At 35.5% G+C, this 15786-nt stretch overlaps 1 protein-coding gene across 1 annotated transcript in view; it reads left to right on the top strand.

The window, feature by feature from the left end:
- The window catches only part of LOC135223762 (glutamate receptor ionotropic, NMDA 3A-like), an 893506-nt gene that overhangs the window by 657527 nt on the left and 220193 nt on the right, over window positions 1–15786 (top strand). The window contains exon 9 of the mRNA XM_064262525.1: window positions 2887–3020. Within this exon, the coding sequence (XP_064118595.1) occupies window positions 2887–3020 (134 nt within the window). The remainder of the gene's footprint in view (window positions 1–2886; window positions 3021–15786) is intronic.

Here is a 15786-nt window from a genome sequence, read left to right on the forward strand (position 1 = left end):
TAGCCGATCATTTCAACTTTCATTAACTTTTCTTGTTCCTGGACTTTATCGTGCCCAGCTGCCAAAGGCTCTTAAGAGAGATCAGCAGGAGACTGATATTACGTGTCAGTCAATCAACTAATATCCAAACTCATCATTGCTTACCTCAACTGGTATACCAGGTCCAGAGGTTACTAACGTGAAGGGAAGGTAACATTCAACTATGAAAAAAACAGCTATTACCGATTAATTGGAAGTTTTTTTTTTTTTTTTTTTTTTTTTTTTTTTTTTTTTTTTTTTTTTTTTTTTTAAGTGATAATACTTTTAAGTGATAATATCTTCATGACATATTCTGCCATTTGGGTAAGAGGATACTATTTGAACATGAATTTCAAAATGCAGCTTCAATGAATAAATTCAATATAATTTTGACCCTCATAAAAATTTACTTGAATGTTAATGTCCGTAATACACTGGATTAAGAAGAATATATATTATCAAAAGTGCTTTTAATTACGCTCCATCAGTAAAAAAAATCATATTAATATTTGAATTCCACCCAGAAAGGTTCATCTAATATACGCAATTAGGTGTTTGATAAAAAAAAATCTTTTCCTATCTCCGAGGAAAACGTTCAAGCAATTTGCATAATGATAGAGATATCATCAGCCGATTAAGGAAACCCAGGAGGGAATCAGCTCTCACAAAAACGCAATTTAAAATCGTTGACGTCTACGAAATGTCGATTAATATTTTTCATTTTCGCCTTCAAGAAGGACAAGAAACGGACATCCTCTTTCTCTTTGTTCGTTTGTAGGATGCAATGCTGAAAGATCGGAGGAACCCTAATGACCTTATCTTTCCCACGACCGATATGAATAGGAAATGAGACAAAAAAAATGAGGTGCTGATTCCGACGAAAGCGATAGGATTGCCTCTTGAAGGCTGGATAATCATAAACCTAAGATGAAAATAAAGGAAATAAAAGAAGGGAAGAAAGACTTTTTAATACAATCTTAAATCATTCGTTACTATACTACCTTTGGGTGGAAGAACTTGACGAACAAGAGTAAATGTTGAATCAAAAACGAAAACTTGGATTTAATTTAATGAATGAAGCCATATGGTAAAGATATAAAACGCCTGACGGAATAGAATAAATATATATATACAGACAAGTCCAAAATTACTGGAGTACATAGTAATACATAAATAAAAATGGTGGCGGCGAAATGCAGCATAAGTGACCAAAGTGATTAGATGTAAACGTATAAATACGCAACTTGTAAAAATAAAAACTGAAATGACCTCTTGAAAGAAAATGCATAATTTAGAAATGAGGTGAAAAAATAAAAATCAAATCCTGAATGATATATTCTTTATATTCTTTACAAAAAAAGTACACAAAATAAAAATAAATATAAGATTTGCATTTAACTGGCGTGAAAATAACTCCTTTACTTTATATCAAACAGGCATTCAAAATTTACATTTTTCTGTCTCATTTTTGGCCATTCTCGTAGCCTTTCCGCGAGGGAATTTTCAAACAGAACTTTTAAATGCAATTGCAGGAAATGAAAATGTCGACCCGAGTTACAAATGATTTCAGATATTTCAAAAATCCGATGCGTTCTTCAGATCTCAGAGAGAGAGAGAGAGAGAGAGAGAGAGAGAGAGAGAGAGAGAGTGAAAAATGAGGAGCACCCCTGAGATGGCGAAGCACGAATATTAATGCGAACGATATCTCACGAATTTCGGGGTCCCTTGTCAGCCGATGCCTCGACGGCGAAGCTGAAATACCACACCGCATGGAGTCTTTCATTATGTCTGTGTCTGCACATGTCCGTGTCTGTGCGATATGGTGGTGGTGGACTCGACATTATACTTCAAAAATAATGTCTGGTGAGAATGAAAACTCGAAAATTTCATAACAAATAAATTTTCAAAGTAAATTACAATCTTAATGTGACTCTGTGTACGTCCTGTGACGGTAACATTAAAACCAGTAATTAGTGTTCATGCGGCTTCTCGTTCGTGTTGTGATTGTACCTGCAGTGTAAGTGAAATGTGTAAGTTCGTTTTAACGTAAAATGACAATTCAAAGCCTCAGTGGCCATGTAGTACAAGAGCAATTGTGTCTGCCCATTCTTTTCTCTTCGGCTCTACAACATTCCTTACTTTAATGTTATTATCACAAACTGCTTTAACCAGATACTAGCGACTCATTTCTAGATTTCTATGGGTCTGGCAAGACTTATATAGCTAATATAGATTTTAGGCATAATGCTAAGCACTGGGGCAACTAAGGCCATTTAGCGCTGAAACGGTAATTGACAGTAAAAGGTTTGAAAGGTGTTACAGGAGGAAAACCTCGCAGTTGCACTATGAAACAACTGTTAGGAGAGGATGGACAATAAGATGGAAGAAAGAGAATAAGAACGGAGGTACAGTAAAAGGAGTGAAAGTAGTTGCAAAGGGACGCTGCAAAGAACCTTAAGTAATGCCTGCATTGCACCGAATGAGGTGCAGCACTGACGGCACTAGCCCCCTACGGGTTGGGGCTGGTAAGACGTTCTCAAAAGACGAATTTCAAGAAGTTGGACAGCATAATGGAGAGGGGCAAAAGAGAACAAATCAAAATACGAATCAAAACAATACCCCTGGGAAGAGGTGTCAGAGAACATGCCGTTAGGCACACAGCATATGTACTTGGCGCACACAGTAGTTTATTTCGCTATAGGTACCCTTCTCATTCAGCAGAGTAGGTTACTCTACTGAATGAGAAAATGAATTAATCTCTATCCCCCCCCCCCCCTTTCTGTCTTCTCAACACGGCAACTGTATCTATTCGATCTTGACCTTGACATGAAATTAATCCGAGTTTCTTTTTTTCCATTTCTGCCACAGCTGTTGTCGCTGCGCGTCGGAGCTGTTCGGGCGAGCTCCGTTGAGTATTACGTCTCCCGGAAGGATCCGGAACTCTGGGCTCACATGAAACCCAACCTGGTCGATAACTTCACCCATGGACTTCACAAGCTTCAGTAAGTATTCCAAACTGTTTTTAAATAGTCAGTGGAGGAAGAGAGGAGGGAAAAAAGTATATTATGACTTAGGCAATACTGGCAATTACAGCTTATTTGAAGATGACAAAGGGTTTCAGTTCGTAATTAAGTTTGTTTTTGTATTGGTTTTTGATTGATTGATTGATTTATAGGTTTTAGGCGCAATGCCAAGCACCGGGGCTATTAAGGCCATTTAGCGCTAAAACGGAAATTGACAGTGAAAAGGTTTGAAAGGTGTAATAGGTGGAAAGCATCACAGTGTTGGCAATAGGAACAAAAGGAAAACCTACAATAGTCCGTAGATGTAAAAATTCAATGCAATTACGGCTTGCGAGCATAAGGCAATATCGGTATATTCATGGCCTCAGGAAAATTCTCATTATTATAGAAGACTCTTTTGCGTTGCCAATGAATACAAACTGTAACGAAGGAAAGAAAATATTACCTACGAAGTCAAATAATGGTGTATGAGCACGTGCCGAACTCGGAAAATTGTGTAATTATGGATTATCAGTGTCACATTTATAATCATAAAAGGCGCATTGGTGTATATAAAAAAAAAAAAAAAAAGGTAGGTGCCACTGAGGTCCAAAGCAAAGAGCTTTTGTCTCTTGGTTAGGAACTTTGTTTCCATTATTCATTACTGTAAGGGTGACAAATCAGCTTCCAAAAAATGTGTACATATAACTCATCAATTAACATTTCCTGTGAACCGGAAGCATAAAATTTCTCCTCCAAAGAGGAAAAAACTTTGGTTTACATATATATATATATATATATATATATATATATATATATATATATATATATATATAGATATATATATATATATACATATATAATATATAATATCTATATATATATATATACATATATATATATATATATATATATATATATATATATATATTATAATATATATATATATATATATATATATATATATATATATTATATATATATATATATATGTGTGTGTGTGTGTGTGTGTGTGTGCGTGTGTAGCGTGTGCGTGTGTGGTAGAGTAAGTATGCTGTATGTCCGAGTGAGTGGACGTGCGTATGCAAGCGATAAACTACTATGATTTATATATATTATATATATATATATATATATATATATATATATATATATATCAAAGAAAACGAAGATTAAAATTCTAATACGTGTGCCCCTCAACTATATTTCTTACCTCACGACCGCGGAGGAGATAAATGTCACCAAGCGTCAGTAACTAGCGTCATGCACGCGGACCTTGCAAGCAATAAAATCCCAACTGGAGAACGTTGCCAAGCAAAGCATGACAGGCAAGGGAAACATTTCTTCGAAACCAGAAACTTTCCCAAGCACCAGATTTACTTCAATGGAATTTGCGTCTTGTGTAATTTCAAAGCAAATATCTTTATATTAGCTTACTGTTGTCAATATCATTTTTAAAATAGTCCGGAACTTCATATGGAATAGGTCTAATAGACCATCGAATTGCAAAGGTAGTTTTGAGAAAAACAATGCCTTTATCTCTCATAATATTCAGGCCTTTTCTACTAAATTTGCAACATGAGACCATGTGTCAAATTCAATGCTTCTGTTATGCCTTAGCTAATTGACTGCATGACACCAGAGAAATACACCTGATTGAACTAAAAAGTACGCTTCAATACTCACAATAATGATCAGAGTACATGGGAAAAACAAATCTGGTGATAATTAAGCACTGAATTGCTTTAATTTAATGAATAGTTTTCCCCTTGTTAAAACCGAACATAAAACATGAAGTACATACGCATGACAATGACAGGTAGGTATGTCTTCGAGCATTCCAATTATATTTACATTTTAATCTTGTTAATGTCAATCAACCATGTCCAACAGCCGCAATGTTACTTTCAAAGTACCGCAATAGTTCCAACTGCCTTCCTTGTGCGTCAGTTTCGAGCACCTATCGTAGTTATTTCGTCCAGAATATTCTCAGTTACCTTTGTAATAATCTTCATACATCAGGTATTACTTAAAGTTTTGTCTAAAGCCGTCAAGAATTTGTAAGCAGCTGTAAACGATCTTCAGTATAATCAGCATCATTTTAGTATATAATAACAACCCATGAATGATTTTGTTTGCTTTGTTTGTATGGTGTTTTTATGTTGCATGGAACCAGTGGTTGTTCAGCAACGGGACCAACGGCTTTACGTGCCTTCCGAACCACGTCGAAAGTGAACTTCTATCACGAGAAATACACATCTCTCACACCTAAATGGAATGCCTGAGAATCGAACTCGCGGCCACCGAACTGGTACGCCAATGACATGCCGACCTCTTCTATTTGTAATGGTGATTATCATGCCCAACATTATACCTCGTCACGAAAGTACATAAGTCTGAGGTTGTTTTCATTTTGAAGATGTCCTAAGCACCTCCCGGGTATCAACCCCAAAATCCACAGAGAGAGAAAAGGAACGATTTGCGGGACCTCCAGACTCCGAATACGTACGGTTCTCTCCCCCCCAACTTTTTCAGCCCATTTATCACAGTCCTTCCCGAGCACTGTGGAATTTAAAGTGGCACAGGTAATATTCTCTTACCTTTAAAAGGGTCGTTCAGAAAACTCGGGACGTTAACAGCGATCTCCCAGATGATGAGAGGCGCTCTAAACTTTCTCGGAGGGAAGAGGGATTTTGACAAACAGCACAGTTAACCCAGTATTAGGAGCGGCGAAGACAAAGCGGCAAAATGGGAAACGATTAGATTTAAAAGAGGATATGGAAACTATGATAAACTGCTAGGAGCGTCATGGCCGAAACGGTTAGGTATTAAGTGTAACAGAATTTAACGGTTACATGATCCCTCCTTGTATGCATCTGAAAATACGAATAATTTATCACCTCAATACATATCTGATAAAAAATAAATAAATATAATATATATATATATATATATATATATATATATATATATATATATAATATATATATATATATATATATATATATTATCTGTTTTCTTCATAATAAGCTCCAAACCGATATATTCTCTTACAAACGGAAGCATTTCATAATTCTATCATATATAATTTAATCATTGATAATTTATATTATTATAACTTAAAATTAGTCTTCCCAATTTTACAAATACTTGAGGCCATATGTAAGCCATATGTAAACAAGAAGCGACGTTTACAACTATATAATCTTTGCCATAATATTTTCCTTTTCTACTACATAGTTGTAATGACAAATGAGAAGGGTACTTTCCCCGTAGAAAAAATATCTGTCAATTTCAGCTCATTTACGCTGTTAATTCCATCTGAGCCGTTTGAATCCAGTACCGCCTTTTGCCAAATGACGCTGAAGAGACGATACTTTTGATAAGAAGAAAAAGTATGCGACGGCCATACACAAAAGAGCAATGGTCTATCAATTATTTCCGACCATTTTACCATAGCCCATGAGAGAGAGAGAGAGAGAGAGAGAGAGAGAGAGAGAGAGAGAGAGAGAGAGAGAGAGATTCTTGTACTGCCTTTTAAATTCATTAGATCCCCGAGTTTGAACATGAGTGACAAATTCACCTCACATCTCTGGACATTTGTCCGTCTCTCAGCTTAATACCAACTACTTAAGAATTGTTCTCATCAACAACACTGCATAGCGAAATATACTTACCAAGATAGATCACGACATAAAAGGCTAATAAACTTTTTCATTGCCTTGGGTAAATGGGCAAGTTTATTATAAAATAAATCTCAACACACAAATAATGCACTCTAAATGAACTGACCAAAAGCACCCACTCAGATTTACGTGCGACGAATCCACTCGTATAAGCAATAGCACTAATCAGCGATGAGGTTGCTTTTTAAAAATATTTAAGTCACTTCAAGCAACCTTGTGATGTTAGGAAAGGGACTTGTTTGTCCCTAACACCAACCTGCTAATGACACCGGTTTTGACCGTGGCTATTTGTACATGGTACCTTCCATGTGAAATATTAATGAAAAATCACTTCAAGTTTATGTGCAGAAAACCAATTCCTCGAAATCGGTATTTGTAACAAAAATATACAATTTTTTTCTTAAATATCTTCGTCGAACCTTACCGGCACATAATTGGGGTCAGTGACCCACTTCAAAGATCACGAGTTCCATGTATGTAGCGTGCATAAATTTGTGCGTAAAGTGGTGAGTGTGTGCTCGTAATGCACAGAAAATGACATATAAACTATTGTATGAGAAGCAAAGGGGGACTCACTGAATTTGATTGATAGAGTGTGGAACACGCCACAGAAGAGGCGTTGCAGGTCCGTCAGACAAGGTAATGTAGAGTGAAGAACTTTGAAAAAAGTTAATATTTATAATGACGAAATTCAGCTTCTAGAGAAAGGGAAGTGAGGTGCGGCACACATTCTTTATTGACGAACTTTAATGTTTTTTTGGTGTCATAATTATGGTCTCTTTATTTCAGATGGATTCGAAGTCACCTTATTGGTTTTCTCTAGACTAATTTTGATTATTGATATACTATGAATGTTTGGACACTTAGGGGAAAAGGGGGTACTTACTTAAATATGATTTTGAGAGGAATATGATAGTTTAATGTTCCTTTTTGGGTCATCCTTAATTAATTTTATTCCATTTTTATGTTAGCTAATTTTGGGAAATAAAAAGTATATTTTTGTAACAACAAGAGTTTATATTAGCCTAGTTTGAAACTGATTTTCAGCCAACTTCAGAGATGACATTCAACAGGAAAAAGGTAGGCTACGTTACCAGTTAGATGTTTTGTTTTCATTTGTTTAAACGAGTGTCATTTGACCTCGTTAGAGATTTTTCCTCGTTAGATATATATATATATATATATATATATATATATATATTATATATATATATATATATATATACATATTATATGCATGCGAGAGGTATATAATTAAAAGTTATGGCAAAAAGATGGGTAAATGCTGTTGAATGATTCAAAATATATCAACGAATAAAAAAAGGGAGGAAAGCTTGTAGCGTTCTTTGTAATTAACTTTGCATTGGATTACCTACTGAATTTTACAAATTCCCTCAACATTTTTTGGCCCTTTCCCGAAAACCAACGGATGCATCCTTTCTCTAATATTCATGAAAGTGGAAATATAACGGAAACGGTGTAACTACTAGCGATAACGAACATTAACTTTTGCATACCAAAAAAACAAAAAAAAACACACCACCGAATGAATGAATATTAGAAAAACCTTAAAAAATAGTTAAATTACATCTCGGTAAAGTTAATTTATAATCTGTGATTGTTACATGCTGATAAATTAAGCTGTCAATCAAACAATCAATGATCGAGATATTTTTGTTCTTAACTGCGCTCTTGTGAACATTCCAGAACATATAAAATCCACGTATAAAACGAGAATCATATTCACACTATATGCTTGAATTGAAGAGTTGTTTACGCACGCACGCGCAGACACACGCCTCCCATGTAAAATATTCAATGTTTTAAAAATAAAAAAACTGTTCTATTCACCAAAACATCTATTTTTCGAACATTTTCTTCCTAATGACAACAGCAAAGAATCGTGCCTTATTTACATCATTAAAGTCTTCTGTCTATTCTCTGACGACCTTGAATATTCCCGGTAATAATGAGAGCAGGAATTACGGGCGCCTGACATTATTAGAGAGAATGAAAGAAATTTTAAATGGAAATACATTGCACGATAATCCAGCAAAATTAGAAAAAAGACAACAAAATCAACTGCCGTTAAAATTACGATTAAGGCTAAATATGAATTGAACGAAAATTAATGTCATTCAGGTATCTGAGAAATCAACTGTTTTCTTTTATAGAACAGTTTTTTTTCTTTGGGGGGGAGGGAGTATACTGTAAAGGTTAGAAAAATAGCCATGTGCAATTATAACAAATGAAATGAGTGTCAGATTTATTTGATAGAAAAGTATGTGATCTTTTGTACCGTAAACAGCAATTGCCTCCCGCGTTAAATTACAAAAATAATGACAAATAATATTATAATGAGGAAAGCAAACGCTCAAGCATGGATGAGAAATGGTGACTTCAAATACCGTTTCAAGAGAACTGCCACAGTGGTATGAATATACAGCTTGAAAAGAATTATTATAGTGATGATGTCAGTATAACAGTGAGAACTAAGAGAATACAGGGAGACCTGATGACAAAGTGCTAGTGAATAAAATAAAAATGGCCCATCCTTGCAATGGATACGAAAGTTAATCTACCGTATGGATAGGTATGGCTGAGAGAGAGAGAGAGAGAGAGAGGAGAGAGAGAGAGAGAGAGAGAGATTAAAAAACTAAGCTAGTCTAAATTATTAACAGAAGCAGTAAAGAATATTAGGAATAATGACCATTTTCAATGAAACAGAACTTGAAACTTACGAGACTTCACCCATTGCGCTATAAACCAGGACACTTACTCTTCGTTCACGGATACAGAATATAAAGGTGAACGTACGTATTCTGATTGCTGTGAAGTAAAGAAAGTGGAGAAAAGGTTATGATCATTGTATGGTTGTAGTAAAGCATTATGCTACAGTTGATACCCGAGTGACCATAAGACGTTTACTTACACACAGGATCCTGCTTACACAGAGGGGGCCAAGAACAAAAGATCGAGCGCAAACTTCCACCACGGCTACTCGTACCATGACTTGCAAGTTATTATTATTATCATTATTGGGGAGGAAATAGTAATGTTTCACCGAAGGTAAAATCTGTTAATATTATTTTCTAGTTTATATTTTTCCAGGATAAAAAAAAATTACCGAGAAAAAGAGTTGCCTCGTGTACATGCCATCAATAATAACACATGGAGAACTAGATACATTCCGTCAGTTTGCAAAGAATATGACCCATGGTATCTTTTATATTCAATATATTCGTTCTGTTAGTTCTTTCGTGATAAGAAGAAATGTTCATGTTGCACATTTTTGATAGTGCAAATTTATCATGCAAATATGATAATCGCCTTAGTGGGTTTCTGTTGATTACCCTTAGACTGCTACTACATGCATACTGGACACCTTTCACCATACCTTTGTCCCACAGAAAGGAAAGTATTTGACAAATGAAAAAATCCAATACAGAATATGACATACATGGCTTACACAGCTGTTACCTATAATAAGTGTTTTTGCTAAAGGTAAAAAATTATAAGTATATATTCCATTAGGCAAGATGATCTTATGGCTACAAACGTCAAGACGTCATTTCTTTACAAGTCGAATCATCTGTTCATCCTGATTCATTAAAATCCGTGAATCATTCCCAAGATATTTTATTAACAGTCTTCCATGGGAATGCGAAAACATTGCTTTCTCCAAACTCCATTGAGAGAGGTAATGAAAGACAAGGGTATCTGTTGTGATGATGGGGAGAAAATAATAAGTTTAGGGTAAAGTTGTCCCTTGCTAGAAGGGATATCAAGCTTAATACTTTCTATTCGACGTACATATATATAAACGTTGAAATCTGAGACGATTATGCACTCTGTCAAACGATTCAGGATAATCCTCTAATGTTTATCCTTCCTTCTCACTTAACGGTTCGCCAACGGTTCGCAAAAGTTGGGTAAGTCTGAGGGATTACAAAAGAGTCGATCTTATATAAACACGGGAGAGCGAACAAACATACGAGGTAAAGAGGCTGTCCTCTTTAGACTTTGGTCCTGGTTTCTGATGAAAGTTAAAATATGACCATATCGAAGGATACATGAAATGAATAAATGAAGAGGGACATGAAGAAAAGAATCGCGCACATTCCTATGTATATATATTCTAATACACACACACACACACATAATTATATATATATATATATATATATATATATATATATATATATATATATATCATACATACATACACACACACACACACACACACACACATATATATATGTATATTTATATATATAGTATATATATATATATATATATATATAGATATATACCATTCTGATCTGGATCATTTGAATTAAAGCAATAGCATTCATAAAATTACGAAGACGAGTAATATATATATACATATATATATATTAAATATTAATAATAATATATATATATATATATATATATATATAATATATATATTCTATATTAATATATATAGAATATATATAATATATATATATATATTTATATAAATATATATTTATATATATTTTATATATATGAAATATATTATATAATATATATATATATGATATATATATATATATATATCACGCTGTAATTGTTGGCTGTTTGGCATCGGGGGAACAGCACCAAAGTGAATAAACTGTCAAAAAAAAAAAAAAAAAAAAAGCTGGCTATCTCATGAAAAATACCTAAGAAAAACGAAAGCTGATAAGCTCATGGAAAGTTAATCCCATTATAACTAAAAGATGCCGAGTACACCCAAGTATTGCGTCATCTAATACAAAATAAACAATTTGCAGACCCGTGTTCTTAATTCAAAGGCCTCAAATAACAAATACTCTTTTTGGAGCACATACGAACGAATCCACCAAAATAAATAAAGCAACAACGAATGAACTCCCAGAGGAATTATTGCTTCAATAGTATCATCACTTTTAGCAGTTCAGCGGCCATTTAGCTTTTCGTTCAATTGCGATTTACAATAAATATTTGTTCTGGAGATTTATGTCCCAGCGGCCAGCGATTTAGTTCAGGATCAAGCACTTCCAGCACTTTTAATCATGGAAACCGGATATAAATAAATGTTCATATGGAGTTAGAGATATTGAGAGAGACCCGGCAAAGTAAGATTTGGTTAGGTTAATTAAGGATGGAAAGTAGATTCTGATGATAAGGTGAAAGGGAGTTAGTAAGATCAGGAACGGTCAAGTTAGATAAATCTAGTAATAGGGTAAACAACCGAGTGGACTAATGTAAGGTAACCCATCCATACCTAAGCTTAACCAACCTTTTTTAATAGGGTAAACAACCGAGTGGACTACCTGCGGCCGCCCTAACCGTGTTCGGACCCACCTTCAGAAAAAGTACTTTAACACGTCCTGACACCGGAGATGGGCGCCAGTCACGAGTCTCATGGCTCGAGGTGTTGCTCCCACGACCTAGGACTCGTGACTGGTGCTCATCTCCGGTGTTAGGACGTGTTAAAGTACTTTTCTGAAGGTGGGTCCGAACACGATTAGGGTGGCCGCGGCTAGTCCACTCGGTTGTTTACCCTATTAAAAAAGGTTGAGTATGCTTAGGTAAGGACGGGTTACCTTACATTAGGCAAGGCAAGTTTGGGTAAGTAGAGAATAGATCAAGTCAGTAGCGCAGTGCGGTAGGTAAGGTAATAAGTAAGGTGAATTTATAATAGGATAGACACCAACGCCAGTTAGGAGGTTAACTGCGATATGTGGCCCCATTGAGTGCTGTGGGGTACCTTCCCTCCTTTCCGTTCTATTTCCTGCGTGTCTTTGAATAACAAACTCTCCATCCTAAACATGACATGCCCCATAACACACGCCCTCCCCCTCGGATACTGCTCTCCTTCCGTTCGTTATCAACGCTATTCCGACCATGAAACCCAGATTATCCGCCTTTTCTTAATGGCTGGTCATAGATATTCTGGGTAACAATGGCGGTGAGTATTAATGAACGGCATACATATGATGATAAACCGGTTCACAGTGTTGGGTTGCAACGATTAACTCCAGCAAGGAAGGGTGAGGAGAAACACAAGGAAAAAAAATGCTGCTCACGATAAAAGCGAACAAAAAATTCTGAGAGACCTAAAAATACCTTGGATATTCGTTAAAAAAAATCAGTATAATGATAGATTGAGTGGATAATACAAATAAGAAATACACAGAAGATGTGCTGCTCGGACTCTTTTGAAAGAGAGATGGATAACCAAAATAGCATATGATAATAAACACCAGAAAGAGTAAACATCGTCTGCTGGTAAATGTGAAGGAAGGGGAGATTAAGAAAAGCTGGAGGAAGTACAGAGGGTGAGAAATGGTGAGATTATATACCGCTCTCAGGTGAGAATGCCTGTTAGTGAATAAGTAATGGGAGAGTTTCTGTCAGGAAGCCAAGGCACGAGTGTACTGTAGATAACACACACACACACACACACACACACACACACACACAGAGAGAGAGAGAGAGAGAGAGAGAGAGAGAGATGAAATATTGCAAAGCACAAATAAACAGTATAAGAACGCTTTTTTGCTAATTTGAGAAATCTTTAGGAGGAATATTAAGAGTCAGATGCCAGAACAGACATAAAAAAGTAAATAACGCCATTAAGGAAATGAATGGAGATGCCTCGAACATAGCCTTTGAACAGGTCCCTAAGGAGAATAGTCTGTGGCAGCGGCAACTGGACTCCTGAGGGCGCTATAGTAGACTCATATCAACTGTGCATCTGGTGTCTAGGCCAGTCCCTAACGACGCTCCTGATTGGTTGTTGATAAACTAACCAAAGGGCTGTAAACTCTCAGTCTCTCGAGAGAGTTCACATAAGCAGGATGTATGCTCCACCTCTCCTGAAGGATATTTTTGAAAGACGTATCCCTCAGGGGAGGTGGAACATACAGCCTGCCTATGTGAACTCTCTCTCGAGACTGAGAGTTTCTAGCCCTGTGATTGGCTTATCAACAGCCAATCAGGAGCGCCGTAAGGGACTGGCCTAGACATCAGATGCACGGGTGATGTGAATCTACTATAGTGGTTCCATGACCTAGATCTATCAGGAGGAGAACTATGAGAAGGGAGGCAGGAGATGAGTGGAGAGATTTGAGGGAGATGAAGCCCAGGAATTGTACAGAGGCCCTTTGCACCACACGGCGTTGGAGAAAGAAAAAGACTGAAAGAAAAAGACTGAAAGAAAAAGACTGAAAACTATCCTCAGTCCTTGATGACAGAAACAGTAATAGTAGCAGTAGTCGTAATCAACAATAAATGTAGTAAATATACGTTAGTGATGCGTTCAACTAACGCTACAGCACGCTATACAAAGTAAAGCAGCTGACAGGATCCTTTATCATTATCATTTATAAATTATATCAATAAAATATTCGTGGTATTAGGAAGCTAGGGGAACAAATGCCAGTAAAAAAACAGACCAAATAAGAAGAAATTAAAATAAAGTTGACAAGAAAGAAAGAAAATACAGTAGTACTGTGAAACATAGCAGGCACCCACCCAGCAGGATATTAGCGGCCGACCTTCAACATGGATAAAAAACACAGGGACAACTTTACAATGGAAAAAAAAAAATATCGAACAAGGTAAAATAACTACAAATACCCCGCACGAGATCCGGCAAAATGCATCATTTCCCTACGTCAATGTCAATTGGTATCTAGCCCACGTATTCCCTGAGTGTGACCATTAAGAAATTTTAAATAAAAAAAAAGTCCCCTTTTCAAGGGAAGACCTTGAAATGACGGAAGAAAACAACTCACTTCCAATTACATTTAATTTATACTATGGCAGAAAGAAATAATATATATATATAAAATATAAATATATATATATATATATATATATATATATATAGATATATATATATATATATATATATATATCAATTCAAGCTACAAATGTCCTTTAATATCTAAATTCACTTTACCTCCCAAATGATATATTTTCATATATATACCGAAGGGAAATTTATTTTTTTAATTGATAATAATCAGCCTGATTGGATAGCGTCACTGACTGTCCTGATTTCGTCCCCGTCCATTGGACGGTGGTTCGATCCCATGGGGGGACGAAATTATTATCAATTAAAAAATTCCCCTTCGGTACATATATGAAATATATAATTTGGGAGGTAAGTGAATTTAGATATTAAAGGACATTTGTAGCTTGAATTGATATATAAATGGATCACGCGGTTCGATGTGATAGTTATTACATATATATATATATATATATATATATATATATATATATATATATATATATATATAAATGAAACTTTGAAGATTCGAATGACCACTGGATAACAGTGAATGGCATAATAAACCACTATCCATATTGGATTTGATGACTAGTTTTATGTTTGAACAAATCCCTTGGAAATGTTTTCGGATTACTGATAGAGGAAGGACTTCCCACGATACTATGCGGTACATTGTTCTCAATATTCATATATAAATACAAAGAAAAATAGAGGAGTTGATTGCAATCGCCCCATTCTCCATTACCAGCGGTAGCCCCATAGCTGACAATTTACAGGGTACCTAAGATTTCTCAGGTAGGGATTGAAACCCAGTCTCTCAAATGAAGGCCACACATAGTCATAACAGAAGTTAGACCCAAAGTGACTTTTGTACTTGAGGTATTTTCTGGGTTTCACTGGTGGGTGGGGAAGTTGGGTATAATTCGTTGGCATATTAAGTGGCAGCCTGCCCAGAAAAAACATTGGGTACAGAAGTCTTTACCTTCCAAATCTTGTATGGCCTGTGTGGATTAAATGATAACGCCCTGGCCTTTCATTTGAAAGACTAGGGTTAGGTCAGGATGTTAGTAAGAAATAATATGTACTATGTATGTATGTATATGTGTATATATATATATATATATATATATATATAATATATATATATATATATATATATATATATATATATGTGTGTGTGTGTGTGTGTGTGTGTGTGTGTGTGTGTGTATAATGTATGTATCATCAAAATGCTTTGGCTGAAGTTCGCTTTTGCCTTAGGAAATCTATTTCACTATCTACTATATGA

This window comes from Macrobrachium nipponense, chromosome 10, assembly GCF_015104395.2.
Source record: "Macrobrachium nipponense isolate FS-2020 chromosome 10, ASM1510439v2, whole genome shotgun sequence".
NCBI lineage: Eukaryota > Metazoa > Arthropoda > Malacostraca > Decapoda > Palaemonidae > Macrobrachium > Macrobrachium nipponense.